Source organism: Gadus chalcogrammus, chromosome 21, assembly GCF_026213295.1.
Source record: "Gadus chalcogrammus isolate NIFS_2021 chromosome 21, NIFS_Gcha_1.0, whole genome shotgun sequence".
In the NCBI taxonomy this organism is placed as follows: Eukaryota; Metazoa; Chordata; class Actinopteri; order Gadiformes; family Gadidae; genus Gadus; species Gadus chalcogrammus.
In genome coordinates, this window is record NC_079432.1 from 14,285,932 (window position 1) to 14,310,735 (window position 24,804).

General features: G+C 46.1%; 3 protein-coding genes across 7 annotated transcripts in view; 1 reads left to right on the top strand and 2 right to left on the bottom strand.

The window, feature by feature from the left end:
• Positions 1-84: 84 nt before the first annotated feature.
• Positions 85-9,307, bottom strand: chrm5b (cholinergic receptor, muscarinic 5b). Its single transcript, XM_056581343.1, has 2 exons — positions 8,602-9,307; positions 85-3,327 (listed from the first exon to the last, which is right to left on the bottom strand). The coding sequence occupies exon 2, from the start codon at positions 3,247-3,249 to the stop codon at positions 1,741-1,743; it is 1,509 nt and encodes a 502-aa protein (XP_056437318.1). The 5' UTR covers positions 3,250-3,327; positions 8,602-9,307; the 3' UTR covers positions 85-1,740.
• aven (apoptosis, caspase activation inhibitor) lies at positions 3,552-22,320 on the top strand. Its single transcript, XM_056581344.1, has 6 exons — positions 3,552-3,795; positions 4,233-4,410; positions 20,232-20,302; positions 20,933-21,028; positions 21,453-21,744; positions 21,882-22,320. The coding sequence occupies exons 1-6, from the start codon at positions 3,598-3,600 to the stop codon at positions 22,022-22,024; spliced, it is 978 nt and encodes a 325-aa protein (XP_056437319.1). The 5' UTR covers positions 3,552-3,597; the 3' UTR covers positions 22,025-22,320.
• Positions 22,321-23,133: 813 nt separating this feature from the next.
• Positions 23,134-24,804, bottom strand: part of ryr3 (ryanodine receptor 3) — a 111,309-nt gene continuing 109,638 nt past the window's right edge. For all 5 annotated transcript variants that reach the window (XM_056581342.1, XM_056581341.1, XM_056581339.1 and 2 more), the window contains 5 exons: positions 24,634-24,790; positions 24,456-24,520; positions 24,204-24,304; positions 24,024-24,075; positions 23,134-23,380 (listed from right to left, as the gene is read on the bottom strand). In XM_056581342.1, coding sequence (XP_056437317.1) covers positions 23,285-23,380; positions 24,024-24,075; positions 24,204-24,304; positions 24,456-24,520; positions 24,634-24,790 — 471 coding nt within the window. In that variant the 3' untranslated portion in view covers positions 23,134-23,284. The remainder of the gene's footprint in view (positions 23,381-24,023; positions 24,076-24,203; positions 24,305-24,455; positions 24,521-24,633; positions 24,791-24,804) is intronic.

Consider the following 24,804-nt stretch of genomic DNA (forward strand, 5'->3'; position numbering starts at 1 on the left):
AAGCGAGGCCCCAGGGGACCCAGCCCTCTATACCTCCGTCATAAGGGTCAGGGGTCTCGATGTTTAGCGGGGCACCTGATGCACGTTGTATCAGCCGTGGCTGAATCACCCCCGGTTACTGAAAGGCAACAGTGGTTATTTATGACTCATCTTAATAAGAGGTTCATGTCACCGGGGACGTGCTGCCGTAGCGCCAGCTCGCTGGAGCCCAGAGACCGTTGAGATGGTGGAGCTTGCTATTAAAAGAGTGCCCCTTCACCCATGAGTCCCTGGTGGGGGGACTGTCGTCACCAGTCTCGGCCAACCATTTGCGCAAGTTTGGGTCGAGATTGTGTTCTTGATTTTTGGTAGAGAATTATATCAGTCGTGCAGCGAAATAAATCTGTCATGCTCATATTGAATTCAACTTCTCCATTCTTGCAGACTCACTACCGCACAATACTGCAGAAAGAATATTAGCTTTGAACCTAAATAAAGACACAGTCCAGGGGGAGAATTATCTATCCGTTAGCTTAATGATGGACTTCAAGAAAGATAATGGATACAGTATAAATCCTGTTCTATCTTTTTCCATTATTTTCAGACTAATGCTAGGTTGGCTTGTTACCATTATTTATGAAATGATGTGCATGAGCACATAACAATTGTATAGGAAAATTAAGCTACAAACAAAATGCAACGTCAACATTGTGCTGATCAGCCCTTGAGCACAAGATTAAAACATTCAAACTGAAAACTGTTCAAATAATGTAATGGTTGGGGTATATAAATATTTACATACAAACATTCAGAAAACATAAATAAGGCAAGGCGAATTTCATACTTGATAGTGTATGCCCATCAAAGAATCATCAACATTTCAAACGCCTTACAAATCTCAAATTGCTAAAGCCGTCAATAATCTCGATTATACACAGTGCAGGTGAGATGTAGAACAATTAATTTATCTATTTCAACGGTCGTAATCAAATACATTTACGTGCACACTCATCAAGCAATCTCAAACTGGTTAAGGTGACCAGACAAATTATTAACTGGGATTTAAACACCTTAGGTTAGTTTATCAAATTAATTCTGGGTCATAATGTTAGGACCCAGAGACAACTCAATCATCATATGTACTTTGTCCTCTAAACACAGAAAATGTATTCTGTGTATGCATCACGTCACATCCACTTGGAAACAGCCGATTCACCAGATACATCAAGAGTATGTGCTTTTTTTCACATTGTTGACCTACAATTGCTAACAAGTCCACAAGAAACCCGACATATTTTCAAGGTTGCAAAGTTAATCAACACAACATAAGACAAGACCTTTTGATCCATCACATGTCAATTACACCAAATGTTATGATTGCATTTTGTCGGCTTGTCACATCCTCAACTGATCTAACTACTGTTGAATACATCCATTATGTGAGTGGCCATGTTTCTGTATGCTAATTATTATGTAAATATACTGGGAGTATGACCTTAATCTTTTCATTCAGCCTTAACTGAATTAAACTGCACGTAAACATACTTAATATGAAGCTACCATGGTAAAGTTCAATATTTTTATACCAGCTACCTGTATAACAGCACTTTGGTGCAGCTTTGTGCTCTTGCAACTTCAGAGGACCATCAACGCATCCTTGTCAACCGTAATCATTTTCTTCAATCTACATTTTGCATCACTGACACTTTCTGACCCATATTAGCAGATTCCACTGGTGACGTCCGGGGTGTGACCACGACGCTAGTACAGTTTGTCCTCCCCTCTCTTTTTCCTCCACTGGCAGAGCAAGAGCATGCGGAAGGTCTTCTGGAAGGTCTTGTTGCACAGGGCGTAGCACATCGGGTTGATGGTGCTGTTGACGTAGCACAGCCAGTAGCCCAGGTGCCACAGCCACATGGGGACGCAGTCGTGGCGAAAGGTGGAGACGAGCACCATGATGTTGTAGGGCGTCCACGTCAGGATGAAGGCCAGCAGGATGGCACTGAGCGTCTGAGCCGCCTTCTTCTCCTTAATCAGCACCATCCTCTTTCTCTTTGTCATCTGGCTTTTGAGGACAGGGTCCATGGGTTTGGACGTGGCGGAGGGGGAGGGGGAAGCATGCTTGCTCTCCGCATGCTCTGTTACGCTGTTGGGGTCCGGCGAAGCAACGACGGGGTCTGTGTTCTGATCCTTGACGGCCGGTTTGAACTTGTATGAGATGCACTTTTTGCTCTTCTTCTTTGGTGGGGTGCCGGAATGCCGCTCTTCTTCAGAGTCTATCGCCTTTCCGTTCTTGCTCGGCCCTGTGCCTTGATCTTTTAGTGACCCCTGGGGCGTGTCCATGGAGGTGTGGTGGTCCTCCTCCTCTGATGAAGTGTAGCTGTTGAGGGACGTTATCTGGTTCGTCTTGACCCAGTCTTCCTCTGACCTCGTGGTGGTCTTGGTGGCGTTGCTCTGGTTTGAAGAAGACCAGGAGGCCTGGCTCCTGTCCCTTCTATCGCTGGTGAAACGAAAGCAGGACTGAATGATGGTTTTCTGGGGCCTGGACCCCTCGTAGACATCCGCTGTAGAGAGCCCCTGAAGCTCCGCCAGATCCTTTGTCCGTCTCTCGGTCTCCTTGTAGATCCGACAGTAAAGGATAGTCATAACAGACACAGGAATGTAGAAAGCAGCAATGGCCGTGCCAAATGTAATCACAGGCTCTGAGAAAAACTGTATTTGGCACTTGTCCGGAAACTCTCTTCTCTTGCCTACAAAGTACTGCCAGCAAAGTATAGGTGGCGCCCACAAGACGAAGGAAACCAGCCACGCCATTCCGATCATGATGGCGGCCCGCTTCGGAGTCCTCTTAGCCCTGTACGTGAGCGGTCTAGTGATTGAGAAATACCTGTCAAAGCTGATGACCAGCAGGTTCATGACCGAGGCATTGCTGGCTACGTAATCCAGTGCCAGCCACAGGTCACATGCCAGGCTCCCAAGGGACCAATAGCCCATCAGAATGTAGGTGGTGTACAGGTTCATGGACAGCACTCCGATGATAAGGTCAGCAAAGGCCAAGCTCAGTAGGTAGTAGTTGTTAACCGTCTTGAGTTGGCTGTTCACCTTGAAGGAGAGCATCACCAAAACATTGCCAACAATAGTAATCAAGCTGACTATGGCTGACACCGTCGCTATAGTTATGACCTCCCACAGGCTGTGGGTGAAAGGCTTGGCATGCGATGTGTTGTTACTAAAGGTACTGGTGATGTTTGGTAGATCCTCTGCACTCATGATGCTGGATGATGGTATTTTTTTTTATGTTACAGCATGTTGTTTCTCTTGTTCCATTCAGAATTGTCCCAGGTTCCCCTGAAATAAAAAGATAACAAACATGAGATTAAGTCATGACTGCCTCGTCTTTCATTTTGTTCATTCATAATTAAAAAAATAATCAGTTTCTAATCAAACATTAATTGAATTCCATACATTTTTAAAAAAAAAAAAAAATGATATGTCCTTTCAATTTCTGTATTTATGAAAGTGAAGTTGGATACGGAACAATTGTCTGGTTCGCGTTTCCGCAGGACATGATTAAACGAGACACCATTTTGAACTTGTTGATAACTACGTTTGGCAGCGATGGAGGAAAGACACAGAGTGAGAGGGGGTAGTTGGAAGAGAGGTGGTGGTGGTGGACATGACAACGACAACGCAGGTAGTGAACACCGGGGCCGAGGGCGAGGAGGTAACGTTAACCACAGAGGCCGAGGTAAAAGGGACCATTATCGTGGGCGTGGACGGGGTGGAAACGACGCAGCATCGGGCTTCCATCACCGCGTGAGTAGTGGGCTCTTAATTGAAGTTGCGTGGCAGTTGACACAACCCTTCAATATCAAGTGCTTGCTTGAAGTGTACACAACTACATCCATTCTCTTCAACATTAGTTGATTGTGCTGCTTACGTTACCATTTTGTCATCGTGAGGCAAGTTGATGAGATGAAAATTGTTATGTCAACTTCAACAGTGCTTCAAACTTTGGCCGAATACAATATAATGCAAAACAATGACAAACATGGAAGAATTAGGATGCTCTCTATCGGATTTATTTGTAATACAATATCATGAGATGAATTAATAGGAATAGGATATTTACATTGGGGACACTTTCTACAAGGACTTTATTAAAATTGAGTTTGAACACTGTCACAGAGTCATTTTGATTAAAAATAAATCTCAATATACTCTTTATCCAATATTGTGCTCCTTTCCGTCAGGACCATAATGAAGGGAATGTGCAAACATTGGACTGGGATGAGGGTGAGAAGGTGGTGTTCTCCAGGAGAAAGCTGGAGTCTAACTGGGACCGCTACCTGGAGTCTGAACGGGTGGAGCCAGCCGACGACACACCCGCAGTCAGGGGAACAGACTATCATGTCCTGCTGGAATCTGCAGGTAAGGTCTGAAATGTAATTGCTCCTATTTGGAGCCTTGTGTTGAGTTGTTACACTTTAATACGAACTCTGTTCTAAAGTCTAACCGAGGCATGATAGAGCCAGCACTGGTGAACTATATTCTAGTGTTGCTCTTTCTGGTGGCAAGCTCTGTCCATATGATTCACTCACAGTTGACCTTTGCAAGGGAGGTAGACAAACCCTCAATTACTGAAAGAAAGAAATACTGGGTTATTTACATGGCCATCAATCCCTACATTACTGATGATAACATTTATGTGATGGGCTTTTTCTGGTGGATTAAACCCATCACTAGACTGTTATAGGAACATATATTGAAAGGAATGTTATTTTAATATTTGTGCAATACCTTCTGGTGTTATACGCTAGACTTGGATGTTTGTTTGTTTGTATGTATGCCCTGCCACTGCTTTCAGGTATTAGAGCATGTGTTTATATATATATGTATTTTGTATTCAACATAACTGGTTTAATGTAGCCACTGTAAGCAAAGGTAATATAATAAGGGCCAGACCTTAACAACCTGTTGGTTTGGTTATCTTTTCCTTCCATCCTAATGCCTAGTTTACTATTGTTGAATAACGTATGCATCTTAAGAGTTAGTATAGGTAAAAAAAAAACAGATTTTCATGTAACAATTGTATTACATGGGAGGGCCAAGAGAAGAGAGTGTAGTGTGGTAAGGGTGTTAGACACAACGATTCTTGGTTCCATGATCCCTTATGTCTGCATCATACCTTTCTTAAGCTAGATGGCAGCTGCCTGCTACTTAATGACCTGTTGCTGGACATATTGTAAGCCACTTTGAATTAAAGCTTCTGCTAAATTACAAATTGTATAACACCGTACATGAATTGGCAACACAAACAAATGGGAGTCTGGAAAAATGTGCCTAGACTTTGTCCTCAGATGCTCTCTCTCTTTTTTACTTTTATGTATTTATTTATATATTTGGATTAATACTGATCACAATATGTATCCGAAAAGACCACATGTACTTGTGTTATCTATTTCTGGGCACCCTACTGGCTGATGATAGAGTTTTTGCTAGTCAGCAGGTTAAGTTCTGTACTCCACCACACTCAAACATTTCCTGCCTTTCAACCCTCTCTCTTCTGCATTAGTGCCACTGTAAAAACCCAACATTTTGTGTGGTGCTGTCCTGATGGAGATGGAGCTCTACATGCCCTCTCTGACACTTTGACAGCATTGTTGTTGCTTCACTCTGTTACCTAACACTGAAGAGCCTGCGTACAGGAGCATTGCAGCGCTCTGTTATCTAACATTCAGATAACAATTACGTAAAGCTTCAGGATTCACCGGTGATCTAGCCAATGGTGGCACTTTTCCCAACACTTCCGCCGTATGTCTCCGGCGGAGGAAGTCTAAAGCAACACTTCATGTGTGAATGAAGAGGTGTGGTTACAGACAAGTTAATGAACAGATTGCCTGGTCACATCGTCAGGTTAGCTGGCCAATAGTTCCATTGGAATCTCTGACAGGCAGGTTCCTGCGGTTAATAATGTTTTTGTTTCAACCCAATGTTGTGTGTGTGGCTACACACTCGTGGATCAGTTCATGTTTCGCTCCCCCCCCCCCCCCCATCATCTCATCCTCTTCCAGGCCTCTGCTTCCTATTCAGGTAGGACCGGTGCAGTTTGGAGTAGTTTGGCTCCTGTGCTTTGTTTCTCCGCGTCACAGTTTTGCCCACATTGTCGGATTAGTCACACCCGCTCGGCCATAAAATAGAAGGTATGGCCATCACAAGAGGGCCGTGCAGAACAAATAATTTCTAATGGTTGTAGGTTTTGTCGTGGTTTGTAAAGGTCACAGGGGAATAGTTAAATTAGTCGTAGTAGTAAGGCCAGTGTGTTGTTTATCATAATACTGATAACTAAGTTACCGTCATCTTATCTCCTTCGGCACAAATACCTGCGCCCTACATCTAAATTACTGCATGTATTATAACATTATACATTATTACATGTATCTTCCAATGATTGTTAATGATAATTAATGGTTGTAAAAGGCTGGGGGTGGAAACACAAAGTTGCTCTCTTTGTTTAACAAACGACAACAATCCACAACAGGTTGATGGAGTGGAGAGTTTGAATAGGACCATTGAACAAATTGATAATCAAAGAGGAGAGGAGATTAAATGACTTTGATCCACTGTAGAAACACTCAATATGCCCAAGGTTAACATTTCCATTAGCAAGAGAGCCAGCCATTTCAGCATTTTGCACTGCAACTCTAGGGTTGCTGGTTCACAGCCTCTGCCACCCTTAGAGCAAAGCCACCAAACGTGTGTGTGTGTGTGTGTGTGTGTGTGTGTGTGTGTGTGTGTGTGTGTGTGTGTGTGTGTGTGTGTGTGTGTGTGTGTGTGTGTGTGTGTGTGTGTGTGTGTGTGTGTGTGTGTGTGTGTGTGTGTGGGGGGGGGGCATTTGCCATTTGGTCCATCACTGCATACTACCATGACGGCTGTGTTTCAGCCTGCCCTTTAATGACCTCACCTTTCTGATCCATTTATGTTCCCCGTGTGGCTTTGACGACAGAACATATTTTGCTTTGTATGGCAGGAGGCGACGCGACTATTGTTCACATGTCCTCAGTTGCTCCATCCTTTATCCTCGGAGGTGATTCCAGATCCAGCTTTATTGAGTCAAGGCTTGTGGTATTGTAGAAAGGACCACTGCACCACGAGCCCGCCTCGACCTCGCTCTGAATGCGATTGGCGGTTCTCAGCCTACCAAACATTCCCACTTTTGTGCCAAGAAACAGTTGAGGGCGCACAATTTTTTTTCCTCACATATCTTTCATATATTAAAACTATTTTTTTGTCCTTGGCGCATTTGGATTTATTTTATTTAAAGGAGAATGCGAGGGGGTGACCCGGGGGCTCTACGGGTAGAGGGCGTACCACTGAGGTTCATTCCTGTTCGCAGAGACCCGGGTTCGAGTCCTGCCCGCGCTCCTTTGCTCCATGTCCTCCCCTCTCTCCCCCATACCACCCTGTCTATCGCACTCTATCATAAAGCATAAAAAAATCATATAAGAATGTTAAATAAATAAATTAATGTGAATGTAGCTTTCATTTTTTGTGTCAAGTCAATGGCCGCCGTCACAAATGAATGGTCAACCCTTTTTGTAAACCTGGAGCATTTCCCTGACAGCAGGTGTAGTGCTGATGCGTCTTCATGTCCAAGAGGCTGTGGGGGGGGCGGGGATAGATTGTCCTGTTGCCAGGGGTAACGCACACGCTGCAATTTCCCCTTTCCGTAACCTAGTGTGTATGTGTATGTGCGTGCACGTCCCTCTGCGCGCGTACACGCGTAGTGGGCAGTTATTTAAGTCCTAAGGCCTTCATCTCTCTGTACACATTAACACAGGGATCAATCCTCCTCCCCCTCAGCCGGACCTGTGCCCCCCCCCCCCCCTGTCCCCTAATGGGCACCTATCAAGGCTCCATCATCATGAGACCAAAGGAAATCGCATTAAGGAATCAGTGATTCACCTAACCAGATTGACAAACACAAGACTGCTTTTTCTTTTCTTCTCCCCCCCCCCCCCCCCCCCTAACAAAGATGAATAGTCTCAATCAAGGCCATTAATTTCTATGTTCCAGTGTTGTTATGGATACTTGATTAGGTGGCAGGAGTGACTGACGGGGACCGAGAGTCACAGCAGTGGAATGAGGAGTGCCATTATTGGTGAGGATGCGTAATAGTGCTTTTCTGGGCTTTGGTTAGGTTTTTTTCTTATTTTTAGCTTTAGTGATTGAAGCCACTGCAGTCGCTTGTGTGTCCCATCATGTCCAATAAAGTGGTGTTTCTGGTGAATAGGGGCCAAATTGATCTGATCTCAGGCACACTTCTCGCACTCTGTGGACATTCCTGTCCCTCCGAGCTGCCATCAGCCTTCTTTGATCGCTCATCCCCATGGTTTCAATTATCTCCCCAATGAGTCCGCTCAGTCCACCCCCACATGCATAACTACATGTCATTATTCATAATTATTTTATAACCAACGCGGCAATACAATGTTTTTTTTTTTTCTTATTTTAGAGAAGTGAGCTGCTGATACATAAGATGATATTTAGAGATTTATTTCATGATCATAAGGGAAGAAAGGGATCTAATAATATAGTATTGATAAGAACAAACGTACTTACCCTCCCTCCAAGAGGTCCAGTGCTTTGGACTTGAGCATATCTTCCAGCTCTTGAAAAAAATGGTTTAGTTGGCACTGTTTTAAAAAGGGCTCCAGCTATCGTCCGCTGAAGTCCTCCAGATCTGTTCTGGAGAGCAGCGCTCCCACCGTCCCTCCACTCTCTTGTGCTTAGCGCTAGTCTCTCCCTGTCTCTGTCTCCTTGGTGCTTATCCTTCTGTGAGCTCAACTCATTCTGGAGCAACTGAGAGAAACAGATCTTGTCATGATTTGTACTCGGCACACACAGGGCTTAATGCCCACCAAGTAAACTACTGTTGGAATTGTGGGGATGTCTTGCCTTTGACTACGCGGCTGTGAAGCCCCTCCTCTCCTTCTCTCTCCCTCCTGCTCTCTCTCTCTCGCTCCCTGGTGCGATGCTCACCGCAGTTCAACTCCACAAGTGTACACCTACACAAGACCTCCGACAGCAGTCCTCTTCCATCAGTACCCAAATTCCCATCCATACGGAGGAAAATTGGTTTTTAGGGTATTTCACACCACTGTGAAAAATGTCTTTGCCCATTCTAGTTCTTGAACCCCGCTCCCTGAATCAGCCACGCCTCGGGTTCAGGTAAAGAACAAGACAAGTGGTGAGTGACTTGTTGTTGGGCAGGAGACGTCAACCCTCTACTCCCCAAGTTGCGCCCAGGTCCTTCCAGATCAATTCCTCCCGGTGTAGTTTCATGAGTTTGCGGCTCTTGCTTCCCGCTGAAGGAGGTCGGAGGAGGCTGTCAGCACCCTGCGCAGTGGCGTTCAGTTCTGTCACAGTCTCTGGGCTTCTGTTTGATAGAGCAGCAGACTGTGATATGCTATAAGGACAGCCAGGAGGGAGACGCACGTCATGCAGCATCAGGGGCCGTCATGGACACAAATGAGAAAGGAGGGAGGGCTTAGATGTGTGTGTGTGTGTGTGTGTGGGGGGGGGTGGGGGGGGGGGGCTAGGGCTAGGAGGTTGAAGTGGAAAAGAGGCTGTGGATGTTGGGCTGAGGTAGGGATGGCTGTTTGTTCACATTAGGATACAACACGCACACACACGCACGCACACGCATGCGGCCGGTTAATGTGTGACCATACACACACGTGCATGGCCATGTGTGCACACACAGGCAAGCAAGGTGGCGATCAGAGGTGATCCACATACACACACGCAAAACGACCAGTGTGTGTGTTCATTGGACAGCCTCCCTCCTCTCCCTAATGAATAACAATTTAGTTTATCCCATCTGCCTCTCCACGGCGGCGGCCATCACTAGTGACTTGTAGAGTGTTTGAACAGCATCGTTTACGGACACCCTATTCACCGCTGCCGGCTGCCCGGTGAAGATAAAGCTTCAAGCAGAACGGCCCACTCGCCTGGCAGCAGACGCCACATCCACCGGTTGGATTCCAGGCGTGGCGGTACATTTATCTTTGTATGCTTTAAAATTCTGGCTTTGTAGTGAGGGACATTGCGCTACTGTCGTTCGTTTTGTAAATCGACAAAACAAACCGTAAGAATTGCGAAGACACATGGAGGTTACAAGTTGGTTTAAGGTGGTTTATTTTTCACATCAAACGGTGAAAACGGTGTGTCCAGCCGCGCAGGTGTTCACCGGGAGCACGGGGGCCCTCGGAGGGTGGGCCCCGTCTGCTTCGGTCAGGGGTCACAGCCTGGTGAACGGGGCTGACACAATGAGACTAATGGGGTCACATGGTGCGCCCCACGCCGCCCGCTGCCACCGCTAGGTGGAATAAAGCCTTCACGCCGCCTCAGCTAGGTTATCCCGCTTATTTAAAAGTCAGCGAATATAAATCTGTGCATAATTATATATATATATATATATATTTCTTAATCTAAAAGTGACTTTGTCAGCAATGATTAAAAAAATATATATACAGTATGATCTCATGGCAATAAATTTGAATTCTGTAATTATATAGGGACTGCGTAGTTCCTACTGTGACAACTATAGGCACGTTCCGACTGGGGGACTTCTCGGAAAGCGGCTCACTGTTTTGGCTAAGCCCACTCACTTAGTTCCCCTCGTCGTCTGTTCCCATGCAGGAACCTTTTGCTCCCCAACGGAGTTCAAATGTGAAGCAATTAGTTCTGCGACACTTTTTGTCAGCACACGATAATCACCAACTTGTCGGCGGTCTCCCTTTTTGTCTTCTCCATCGTCTTCTCGTTCTCCATCGTCTGCTTGTCTCCGTCGGCTCTGCTTGTTTTAAAAAAAAATGGGGCTGTTCATAAGTTGTGGCTGTGTCGAGATCTACTCGCGTCATATCCCGCCTCAACCGTATCCAATCAGCAGCCCATTTTGTGGCTCGGAAAGCTCCTACAACGAGGCAGGTACTATCTGAGCCGCCAAACGCTGAAGTTGAGCGGATCCTCTTTCCCAAGCCGCACCCGTAGCATCCCACTAGAGGGAAAAGTCCCTCAGTCTGAACGCGCCTTATGCCAACGATAATAGGTCCACAAGTGAGATCAGCTGATCAAAGCTCCACCATGACGCCACCGGAGTGTTGAAGGCTGCAGCCGTCTCTCAGGAATGTGTCCCACAAAGGTACGACCACAGCCGCCTCATCGTCTGCATCGAGGAGACGGTTCTTTGTAAAAGCTTCTCTTTCCTGACGTTGTTATGTTTATCTTCCAAGGATAACTGTGACGTGAGACTTCGATGCCCAGCGGACCGGCCATGCACCGGCATGGCCTTGAGGCCCAAGAGTCACGGTTGATTATCAGGGAGGGAGTGCGATAGAGAGGATATGAGCCACTAACGTTCTCCTGTGGGAGTGTTGCATAATGAGGCATGCAGACACCCCCTTCCCCTCCTGCTATAGGTAGGGTACACTAAAGGCTTCCACCCACACCTGCTGACACCAAAACGTTAGCAGAAAACGTTGCAAACGTGGCTTCACACCGCTACATGTTGATGAGCGACGTGGGGAAATAAGTACAGATTCCACTTTTCATTTATTATTTTGAATACACGGCTGTGCCATTTTAAGGGCTTTATTGCCTTGAGCCAGACACAGAGCGAGGGAAGAGAAGCGAAGGGACAGGCCCCCTGTCATATTCCCATTGCATTTATCTATGTAAACGGGGGGCTGTAAACACAAGGACAACTGCTGTTGGGTGCACGTGTGTGCGGAGGCACACAGTCGGCGCCATTGATTTAATTTCCGAGGTCAGTGAGCCACCTGGAACCGGAGCCTTCTTCAGGGCTGTTGATATCTTGTCCTCACCTCGGGGGCTCTGGACTCTGTTCCGCCACTGTCCACATGCGTGTTTGTTCTGACGGGAACAGCCCGTATTCGTCAGTTTGTGAGGGGTAAAATGTGATGGAATGTAGCCAACATATTTGAGATGGCATTGAGTCAAGTTAATATAAAACCAGATGCTATGTTATTCTTTTTTTTATTTATTCTTTTCATTGGGGCTTACAAAGGTATTTATATCTTTTGTAACCAGTCGTTTGCACTTCTGGCCATGATTCATGAATCACGGCCAGAAGTGCAAACGAAACGAATACAGATCTTCGATCGACTTATGTTTTCTCACAACATTTTGGGGGTTTCTGCTCCGTCCCTCATAAACCTTTCTTGCTTTAATTGTTTCTAACATCTATTACTACTACTAATGTTCTCAATCAAATATTAGTATTCGAATAAGAAGCAGGTTTTTGGTCAGAATATCCACACATTGCACAACAACATTTCTGACAAACAAATGCAAAGCCAATTACAGCAGAGGTTGATCTAAGATAATTGTGTTGCCTGCATCAAACCACCCACTCCCCATCACTTGTCTGCTGGTGAACAACAATAGCAGTGCCTTTAGTAATGATAATTATTATTACCCATTAAGCTCTGCAGCGGGTCCCTGGGTTTTACATAGCATGTTGGGATTGTCACTTCAGTTCGTAAATGTTGCAGTGCCAATCAGCCCCAGCGGCTTATTAGTTATTTTAGTTTGATTAAATAAGTAAACAGCCCGTTCTAAGAAGGCCCACCGTAGCTGCTTACGACCTTGGCAAATGGGGATCATTGGCATGCACCGATTAAGTTTAGTCCACCGGTGCGGGACCAATTCACTCCTGCTATTTGTCATAAATAATCAATTCTTCCTCTGGCTCAATACAAAGACAAACCTGTTGATGTGGTCCCATTCACATTGATAGTCTCCAAAAACCTGTGAATAACGATTCAGGATGAAATAACTAAGGAGATTTCTCTGGGGACCAAGTAATCGGGAGGGTGTTTGGTTAGTTTTGGTTTTGTCTGCCCATCCCTTGACTGTTTTGCATTGGCATTATCCTCAGTCTAGACAAACATAATAATGGTACGAACACTGATAAGACCATACTCGTTCTGAATGTAGTGTTTAGTCAAGTTGAACCAAAATGTTGATGCTAATATTAAGAGTCATACATACATTCGTATCGATCAGTCACGCAAATTCGGAAGTCCCAAACCCAGTTCGGGGGGTACTTTGTTTGCCATGGTAGTACAAATGTGACAAGACCCCTTACACAGGAGGCATTCTCAACCTTTATAGAATCAGAGGAGCTCCATTGGGTCCGTGCCTCCTTGTCAATGAGGGCATGAAGAAACCCAGCGAGATACCTCAGCCTATGGATAGACATTCAGTGAAAACAATGCAAAAATAAGGGGATTTATACCAGGAATACTGATGAGAGAGGTACATCTAAGTTCATCTGAATGAACAGAGGGATGGTTTGTTTTATTTCAGTAAAAAAAAGCGACACATGGGAAGGAGGGAGCTAGGCACTTTGAATCCCATTAAAACTGGAACATGGAAGCAAACTTTTGTGAATGTATTCCAAAAGATTCCTAATCGTCCCCTTCCCGTTCTGCCAGCTATTGAAGAGCCCGCTGAACGCTTCAATTTGATCTGTACAACCTCTTTCAGGCTGTTCAATTGGGTAAATTCCAATCGATTTTACATCTTTTATATGAGACATTGAAATATGCTCCCTGAGGATAGTTCATTTATTTATTTTTAAACATGTCTCGGTGATAGTTTGCCCAGGGGACCAGAGGAGGCCAATTTCAAATATGAAATAATATTCAGCAGAGACAGGAAATTCCTTTAGGGTTAGCGAGTTCTCTTAGTGTTCTGCCACAATATATATGCAGTGGTAAATGTTGGTCCAATGTAAACTTTAGTTCTAGTGATTGCTTTAGTTTAGAGTGACCATGTAATTATTGCAGGGCGATTGAACTAATTGATTCCCTACAAAGTTGTTAACGTCAACATTTGCATATCCATCTGACAAGAGAACCAGTAGTGCTAAATGCTAATGTCATGAAAATGGTCAATCTGAGCTATTTACTTTTCACCAAGCAATGAGTAATGCTACAGTAGCTCTAGAGTTTATTGAGCCAGTTAGCTTGCGGCTAAGACTGCCAAGCCTCCCTTCGCTAATGAGACAGTGAGATGTCTCCGTGCTCCCAGGCTGATGGTCAATCTCGTTAGCCACCGGGACCGCGCTGCGAGGTGGCAGCTGAGGCCCTCACTCTCTCTCCTGATTAGCCTCCTGGTTAGCCCCCAGGAGGGGGTCTTGTGCAAGCAAGGTGTAGCGCCCATGCTAAGACAGAGAGGGACAGAGTAGTTAATGCATCCATGAAACAGACGATCTGTGCAGCTGTTGCTAAGAGACATTGGTCTGGGCTGAGGTGAGGAGGATTGACGTGCCCTCCAGCAAAGGCGGCCAGTGAGGCACTATATCAGTTTAGTCGGCTAAATCTCAGTTTGCTAAGATCCTTTTGATTAAAAGGTAATTTGGGGGATTTTAATCAACAGTTCCACACTGGACTTCTTTTGCTACAGTCTTGTAGTTCAGGGTCATGCAGGACAAAGGAATCTATCTTTTAACACGTTTCTGTTCAAAGAAAGATCTAGAATTGTAAAGGATGTGGTGTAGTGTCACTTTGCATTGGTTTCCATGACGTGCATTGTAGGTGTTGTCAGGCCTTGTTGCCCCAACAATATTGCTATTTAATAAGCTGATTACAACTTGTATTATATGCCCTTCATCACTTTCCGCCATGAAATATTTGATATATCTTAGTTGGTTGAATCCTATTCCCTTCCCATTGTTGGATAATCTTTTCTGGATTTGGGCGTGGATGAGCACAGTGTCCTTCGTCTTCCACCTGAAGAACTCCGGGGCAATGTATAGCGGCGATAAAAGAAACACTGGGAGCAGCGAATGCCGCTGGAGAATTGGAATTGTCCTGAACTGACTGCGGCGTCAACACGGCCTCGCCCAATCGCGTGAAGCGTTAACATCAACAGCTAAGCTCCTCTTAATTGTCTCGCCTGGTTTGCTCTGGATTTTAATTGCAATTAGCATGGACAGTGATTTATCGACAGCGTTGTGAGTTTAAGTCGTCTGAGTGCGGGGCTAATTGGCTTGGTTAAAAGGCGTGACAACCCTAGGAAACATCAGAAGTGCGTGTGTGTGTGTGTGTGTGTGTGTGTGTGTGGGGCGAGGGGGGGGTTCTGAAGGGCAGTGTTGCTGCCTACTGTGATTAGGAGAAAAGCTTTGTAGATCTCAAAAATAAAATACTTGGAAGCATTTTCTCTCAGTCCCTAGTGGTACACTGATCATTATCGCCAATATATGGAATGATATTTAACTTTGCCAATTGCTGTGGAGCCTTGTCGTCACGTGTTAAAATATGAAGCAAAATGACTGGCTTTCGTGAAACCAGGACCTTTATAACGGCTCCCTGTGCTGTAGCTAGACCCTTGCCGAGGTTGTGAGTTACGATGTCGACGGCGCACTTTGCATGAGACTATTAACGAGTCTGGCCACCGTTTCAGTCGTGTTGTTTTTTTATTGGAATACTGTATACATTATGAAAATGATTGCCTGCTCACAAAATAAACGTGTATATATGGAAACACAGACATCGGAAAACACTGAATTATGAGCAGGAATTTGAAGTATGTAAAGATAATAACACAATAACAATGGATGGAAAATGAATTGAAGGACAGGTTTCGGGAAAACCTGTCCTAGTTTACATTTTCAATCAGTGTTAAGTCAATATTTTCTTATTGAACACAACTGCGACTGCTGTGTTTGCTAACTCCTCTAGTTCAGGAAGTAGATGTTTGGGCGGGGGGTGTTGAAATGGAGGAATGAGTGATATAACCGGAGATGTAAACATCTCCCGGTGCAGGTGTTGGGAGAAGCTAAGCAGCCTGTGGAGCTGCTGCAGCCCACTGCTCAACAGGCTAAGTACGGGAAAGTGCTGTTCCCTCCAGCACCGCCCAGAAGCTGTCAAACAGAGTTCTGCTGTTGCCCCCTACTTGGCCTTGTTTCTCTCTCTGTCTCTCTCTTGTCTCTCTCTCTCGGTCTCTCTGTCTCTCTCTCTGTCTCTCTCTGTCTCTCTACTCCCCCCTCCCCTCGAGGGTTGCAATATGCTGTATTTGCCAATAAAACAATACTATTGTTATCATGGATATAAATGGGAACTTGGGAAGTTGTGGAAAATTCTAGAAACAGAAGTATACCTCGTGTTTACCTATGCTGTAGACCTGATATAATGACTGTATTGTAACCGAAGAACCCTAGCTGAGCTATATTTACGAAACAAACTCGGCAATGTATCGGCACGGATGGATCGCCGTGGATTTGATACAAAGTGTTGGTTCCGGTGGCTAGAAGGACCACCTGACCATGTTGGGGCTGTATGGCAGTGTGTAGGCTAGCGCTGGCTTTGGTCCCAGCAAGTTCTCCACCATCCAGAAATGGCCCCAGAGGAGTCGTGTGTGTGTGTGTTACTGTAGCGCAGTACGCCTACATGTCAAGTTAGGTTTTAAGAGTCTGTGCAGCTTCCTCCACCCTAAGGACTTTAACTTGATTCCACTTAATGCATAAAAACTGCTTTCCTTGGACGGTTCCATTCATCATTTGTTTAGGAACTTGTTAGATGGTCTTACTGGCAGACAACAAGAAAACCCATCTCTTGACAGCATGGTGCTTGTGTGTGCGACGCTTGTTCACTTCCAGACGTGGTCTCCTCTTGACGCTGGGCGGTGTTTTTCAAACGCCCCAGGCCGCACTTACTGGGCAGACCGGTTCCATCCCGTTTGTTTTCTGAAATCGGTTTGTCAGTTTGTTTTTAATTTTAATTTTTCCTGGCCCCCCATATTTTTCAGGAAACTCTATTTGACTTGATATCTTGAAAGATTTCCATGTGAAATTAGTTTAAGAAATGACTTAATATACATCAAGTTAGGCATGGAACAGTTTAGTAAATTCCTTCATTAAGCTCTTTTATATATTTTTATATATTTTTTTTTATATATATAGATATAGATATATCCTTTTTCCCATCTTGTATACATTAGACTGGTTTACAACCAGATTTTCAGTTTCCGTCTTGTACCCCTGGCCACCGGCCCAGTGTTGAAGACGGCTCTCACAGGAAGCAGAACTCGCAGAAGGGGGACCTCGCTAGAGCGAGGTCAAGAAACACACTTCCCCACCTTATGGCTCATTTCATCCACCTCCCAAAAATCCCCCCCTTTGATCAATTCTCCTGAAACGAAAAGCCGTAAACCCCAAACGTATCCATACAGACTACTGCATCATGTTCTACCAGCCAGGCCAGGGGAGGGGATCACAGAAGAGCAGGGCAGGATGCGTCTGAAGAGAACACCTGATGCTCTCCCCCCTTCCCCCCCCCAGTACATCAAGGCCTACTGGAGAGCCATTGAGAGACGAGGGACGAAAGACGTTTGTGTTCCTGCCCTGAACCAGGGGTCAGGGACCTTTCTAGTTGGCATGGAAATGAATGCAGATGAAATGACACTTGAAGTGGTTATTAACAGAGCCAAAGAAGAGTTTTCATGAATGGCACCTTTTAAGGGGCGATAATTACAGTGATGACGATTCAGGCTGAAAAGAATAATACGTACTTCAGAAGTATAATATATAATATACAGTAATACATATACATAACTTAATTATTCATGCTACCGATAGACAATACAGTCTTAACCTCTTTTGTGGCATTTCATTGTGTAATAGGATGGTAAATGATTGTATTTATTTTAAAATATGTTGAGTATAGGTCCATAGGGATGCAAATTATCGAGTAATTCATTAATCGATAGTTGTTTCATCTTATCGATCGATGATCGATTCATTGATAAACGGCAAATCTTCTCTGAAGCTGAATTTCCTTCTGAATGTGACACATCTCATCTCATCGTCATCCGCTTATCCGGGGTCGGGTCGCGGGGGGAGCAGCTCAAGCAGGGGGCCCCAGACTTCCCTTTCCCGGGCCACATTGACCAGCTCTGACGGGGGGATCCCGAGGCGTTCCCAGGCCAGTGTTGAGATATAATCTCTCCACCTAGTCCTGGGTCTTCCCCGAGGTCTCCTCCCCAATGGACGTGCCTGAAACACCTCCCAAGGGAGGCGCCCAGTGGGCATCCTTGCCAGATGCCCGAACCACCTCAGCTGACTCCTTTCTAAGTAAAGGAGCAGCGACACATTTGAATGTGACACATTTAGGTGGTAATTCAACGATGTCGTTTAGTTGTTGTACTTTAAAATACTTCCACATATTGTGCATTTGGCGTCTTTGTCGTCATTAACCAACTTAAAGTGGCTCAATACTGCACTCCGTTTTGCCGTCTTCATCGTGTCAGTGTCCCGCTTTTCGTTTGTCTTGTGCTGCTTCGCTTGTGTTCCCGCTTGTGTTCCCGCGTGTGCGTCAAGTACGTCTGGCGTCAAGCGCGCCCTCACGTGGACGAGTGGGGAATTACGGGTTAAAAACGCGATTAATTGCAAGTAATTTATTTTAATCGAGTAATCTCTTATCGACAATTAATCGATAATCGATTAATTGTTTGCATCCCTAGTCCAATGATGATGTCACTTTTCGATGTGTTTCTATTTGATAACGGACTCTATTCTCAGCCTGGTTGGTCAGCCTCGTGCAGACAGTGACAGAGCTGTGTGGCTCTGGAGCCCCATGTCCCTGACCCCCATGTCCCTGACCCCCATGTCCCTGACCCCCATGTCCCTGACCCCTGACCCCTGACACAACATTATCCTTTTTTCTCTCCCGGCTGTCAGTTCTTGATCTACAGGGACACCCCTCCCCCCCCCCCCCCCCCCACCTTCCTAGGCAGTCGGGTTGAGAATGCAACCCGACTGTCTAGGAAGGTGGGGGTCCTGCATTAAAGAATGCAGGACCCCAAACACTAGAAGAAGTACCAATATTGCGACATGAGGCTAGATCTCTTAATGTCAGAATTATTGTTACGTTTGTCAAAAAACGTGTCAGTCTTTCCTTGTGCACACCTAGCACCTGGCATTCCCCCCTCACACCGTACCCTACATCTACCCCCCCCCCCCCCCCTCATCGTTCCTTTTTTAGCGTTTGTTTGTTTTGCCCTCCTCCCGCTGCCCACGCTGCAGAACAAAGTGTTTCTCTCATCTAATCGGCGTTGTGTGCGCAGGTATCCTGCTGTCTTCGTCAAAGCCCTCGGCCACAAAGCACAGCGACGCGCCTGTGGCTGACTGGAGCTGCGCTGCTTTGTTTGACACACACACATGCGCACGTGCACGCCCTGGCACTCAACACACACACACACACAGGCCCTGGCCAACGTCAACAACACACACAGCCTGGCCCAGCTGCATGTGGCACACGGGCCATTGTCAGTCGTGGCTTCTCCATTGTTGGGCGCCGCTCACGGTCTGTGCGTATGCGATCGTTTGCGTCTAATCAAAGCACCTACATTGTGCCTATTTGACAAGGCTACACAAGCGCAGTCGGCAATACACACATGGCCATTGTTTTGTAACCTCTCCAGGCCAGAGGTACCGTGGCCCTAGGCTGCATCCAGCCCATGTAGGACACCGAGTGCTGTCTTTGTCATTCCCTTCATAATTTGAAGTCATTACAGCGAGGCAGAGCAGGGTCTTTAGCCCAGCTCAAAGGCCCCCAGCTAATTGGGGACCACACAGTGGGTGGATGGGTGGGGTCTTTGAGGCAAGGGCTTGAGATAGGAGCTCAACCTATTGATCTCTAAGAGACCTATCAACCACATTTCCGCTCACTGAAATCTCTGAAGACAGGTCACCCTGGTTGTACATGTACAAACACCTAATGCCCCACATCAATCGAACTGACCGGGAGGGTGTCATTTAGAGCTGCTGCAACAACACATCCAATTTGAATGTAATATATATATATATATATGTATATATATATATATACATTCTTAATTGTCAGCTCATAATCTTCCTTTGTCCATAACCACCAGGAAACCTATGCTGTATATTTACATTAGGAACTGGAACTGTCGCTAGTGTTTATTTTGTATTATATTCTCATCCTATATTCTTGATAATGCCTTTTACGTATTTATTGCTTGCCTTGCCAAAAGGAATCTCATTGTTCGGCATAACCCTGTCTTATATTGTGCATATGACAAGTAAAACGCCTTGACACTTTGAATTGCTTTGAATCCCGCGCAGAGGCAAGACAAACGCAAGCGTTCTCATGGAGGTGAACAATAATATTTCCTTGTGCTCTTTGTCTCCCCCACAGGGGACTCGGTAACTCAATTCAGGTTTACTGAAGAAAAGGACTGGGAGCTAGACCCCGTGGCCTCCAGTCAGGTAAATCCATAAACAGTTATCTTTTGGGTGTTTTACTTGTGTTTTGGTAAGTCCACTTTGCTCAGAGGCATTGATTTGTCAAACGCATGAGATGTTCCAGCATACCATTGTTTAGAGGAGCATTCCCACGTTGAATGCAGAGCAATGAGAATAGACTGGATACATTTGTGCGAAACTGTGTATAACTACAAACTACCATGAAACCATTTCACCGCAACATCACTATGGGTTTGTTTCTTTGTTTATTTGAAAATGCATCCGAAGAATGAAACCACATCCATCCACGATTCGACCCAAGGATTGTTTTTCTCTAAATCAATTTGGGACGTGGAGAAGAAAGCGAGAAAATCAATTTTGGCGATGGCTGCAGGGATGAAGTTACTTCTGAACTAATGTAACAATTTGTTCACATCACTCCAATAGAAGTGACAAGAATAGAGATGGACGAATAGCTCTGCTTAGCGTTGTTCAAACCCAAGTCATTCATTGTGTCAGTATTATTCCACTGTCCCATTCAGCTACCGCTCTATAGTTGAAGCAGTGCGGTTACGTCATGTGTCATGTATATACATGGTGTATACTGGGGGTTCTGAACAATGGATTAACGGCTGTAGTAACGGGTGTTTCCAGATGTCTGCGGTGCGGTTGGACCTGGTGGCTCTGGCGCAGTGCCTCCAGGCTCTTCCCCTCCACCAGAGACTGCAGCTGGAGGCAGAGCTGGTCCAGGTGAGTCCCCAGGCATGAGGACGCCTCTGACTGGTCACAACCAGGACTTGGCACAGCCCGCACTCAATTTTAGGATTAGGTTTTACGGTTTAGTTATTTGTCTTTTAGTTATTTGTTCTAGAAGTCACTCTTTTCTCGGATCTCTTGTTCTCTCCATATTTTCTCGACCTCTTTCTCTCCGTTTCCCACTCTCCCCATAATATTTTGAATACCTTGATTATCTTAATTTCCTTGTTCTATTTTATCTCGACTATCGGCTTTCAGAGGACACAGTGTATGATCAATATACAAGTGAATTTGTATTATTACAATGTATTACGACAGTAGTTTGACTTGTATATTTTTTATAGAACCACAATTCAAATGATGACGAGAAAAGAGCACCTATGTCACACTATCTATCATTTATTATTTTTTCTTCCAGGTGTCAACACCTCTAGAGTTGCCTGCTGCAACCGTTCCACCCAAGCAGGACCCCGTCGTGTGCACTGCTCCCATCCCGGCTGCCAGAGGCCCCGACACGAGCCCCAGACTTTCCTTGGCCGCGAGTCTGCCGACCGCCTCTCCAGCTCAGGTGACCCGCGCCTCGGCCAACCTGTTGCCTGCAGACGACGCGGACGCAGAACTGGACCTCCTGCTGGGCTTGGACAAGCCTGATCAAGGCGCTACAGGGAGCCAGCCTGCGGAAACGTCGGACAAACACGTTGTACAGGAGGGTGGGTTGATACTCCAAATAGCTTGTAAATATGCAAATAAGATACTTTATTTTCCTCCAACTCTCTTATTCCACAATGTCCTTAGAAATGCAGACCATCCAATTAATTTGCATCACGTGAACTCTTATTTCTCCCAGTTGCGCCGGAGGTGACGGAGATAGTGACGGAGGCACCAGAGAGGGTGGAGGAAGAGCCGGCCCCGCCCACCAAGATGGAGCCAGCCAAAAAGGAAGTGACGGAGGAGGATCTGGAGGACTGGCTGGACAGTATGATCTCCTGACCAGGCCAGTACAGACCTGTCTTGTACTGCAATGAAAACTTTTAACTCAAGGTTTCAAAGTTTCCACTTGCTATGCTCCATCCTCTGCACCACCCTGTTCTTTCCGCCGCCACCATCCAAGAACCGATGCCGGAGCTTTTTCTTGAAACTAACACTCAGTTATGGACGTGAATAGTGCTTCTTTTTGAGTGGGTGGCTGAAGGCTCTCGCTCCCCTGAGATGTACAATGTGATTGAAGTTTCACCGGTGACCGTGTGGAAGACATGCTGAAGGCACTAAGGAACACATTCTGGTTTATTGCATTGGTTACTTTATTAATGTCCTCCGTGTTTTCAAAAGAAATTGCTCTTACGAAAGCGACTACATACATCATACAAGTGGCCATTCAAGCAGGAAACCATGTTTGTTTCAATAAATCCTTAAACCAAGTGGTCTCTTTTTGTGGGTTTCTGTAGGAAGGAGGGCGAGGCAGACATGACGCCACAGCTTCAAGAATACCAAACTACCGGTAGGCAACACTTAAACAAAGAGCTACGTTTTATACAATAGTAGTTATTTTTTTTAATTTTATATCTTCAATGCCACAAAACTAACTTAACCTGAACATATTCAGAACTAGAGCGCTACAGTGTGTGAGGAGGGACAAAAATGGGTTTTGCATAGTTGCTTTGTTTTTCCTCATAAGGCACATTGGCAAAAACAGGTGAGCCATCTCTGATCCTGGAAGAAACGTCACCTATTTCTCTTATTTCTTCTCTCAGGCATTACAAGTCAAACAAGAAATGAGCAGAGCGAGGCGTACTCATCCTGTACGTGTTTAGATGAATGTGTTAAACAATCGTCCCACATTCCCCATTGTTGTTTGGTAATACGTTACAGTAATGTTCTGCATATTCACACATTCAAGTCGTCGCACCGTTGACTCCGCATCCACGCAGCAGAACAGCTCGGGGTAAAGCGAGTGATGAGGCTAACCGTTGTGTTAAATAGCGGTGGATTTTGTTGAGGAGGGGGGGGGGGGGGGTTACGCAATACGCACGCAATGTCCGACCATTATCCTCGACATTCAAATGGTTGTTCTCTATTCTTCAGGGGTGACCATTTCTTAAAAAAAAAAGTAAAAAACGAAATGATTAGACTTTTGCGCTGCTCTCCACCGCGGCAGCATAGTGTCCAGCCCACTTCAGACCCTGGCCCCCCCTCAGAAGGGCTGTTGTTCTCAGAGGGGAGGTGATGCTAAACGTGGACCGCCGTCCCCATCTAACCCAGCAGGTCCTCATATTGCTTGCGGAAGCAATCTCCAGCGGGGTAGAAGTCCCAGCATCTCTCCTGGTACATCTTCCACACGAAGGACTCCTGGGGAAGAGGCAGAGACACATCAGCCACCAGGATGCGTTTCCACTTGGCTCAGTGATTACAGTAAAATACGTGTGTGGGGGAGGGAGAGAAGAGTGTGGGGGGGGGGAAGAGAGAAGAGTGTGTGGGGGGGGGGGGGGAAGAGAGAAGAGTGTGTGGGGGAAGAGAGAAGAGTGTGGGGGGGGGGGGGGGGAAGAGAGAAGAGTGTGTGGGGGGGGGGGGGGAAGAGAGAAGAGTGTGTGTGTGGGGGGGGGGAAGAGTGTGTGTGGGGGGGGGGGGAAGAGTGTGTGGGGGGGGGGGGGAGAAGAGTGGAGTGTGTGTGGGGGGGGGGAGAGTAGAACGGAACGGAGAATGGAACGGAACCCAATAAACAGTATTATGAAAGAAATGTCTTGGTCTTTGCTGTAGCACCACATGGTTCCTGGTTCCAGGCCCTCCCACATCAGCAGAACCCATTATGCAACAGACGCCCTGCTGGGGAGTGCAAGGCCTCCTGAACGCCTGAGCCGCTTTTACATCCACTTCCCCCAGCGCTCCTAAAGAGGTTGGGTTGGAGATGACCAGTCCCCCTGCTGCAGTGGGGGCAGCCGGGGCGAGGTGGGACTGTGGTAGGACTGAATGGAGGCGATGTGAGGTGCAGTACCTGGCCTGTGTGTTCAGTCTCGTCCTTGTTAATCAGGTACATCAGGAAAAACCTGCATTGCAAAAAAGACATTTGTTAATCATGTCATGGCAACATGAGTTGTGTACACATCACTGGGGCTTCCCCCGTGTGTGTGTGTGTGTGTGTGTGTGGCAGAGTGCACGTCCTGCTTGTACTCACAGGTAGTTGGCGAGGTTGTGTTCTTGTAAAGTGTGGGTCTCGAACCCATGAGGTACGCGGTCAAAGTAGTCGTTGCCGATGCAGCAGATGAAGCATTTTGTCTAGGGAAGAAAACCCAATGATAAAACGCCAACAGTGATTTATCTTTAAACAAAAAAAGATATAGTGTTGTTTACCGTATACCCAGAAATACTTTATTAACATTTTGTGGTGAACACGGACACCATGTGGTGTAGGAAGCCCTTCTCTTACCTCCATGTCTTCCTTCACCTGCTCCTGCTGGTCTCTCAGCTCGCCGAAGGCGTCGATGATCAGACCTGTGGGGTCGGTAAGTCACCGTTAGCTTCAGCACCATCCTTCCTTTCCCCCTGTAAAGTGGGTGCCCCGTTCCCCCTGTAAAGCGCGTGCTCCTCCCACCGCCGCCACCTACCCTGGATGATGGCCAGCAGGATGACGATAATGAAGAAGAAGAAGGTGATGTCGAAGAGCACGCGGTAGAGTTCGTAGGGGTCACCGGCCGGGTCCTCCAGCTCGTCACCGATGCCGCCGCCGGCTCTCACACCCGCGTACAAGTGGAACAAGTAACACTGCCACAAGGAAC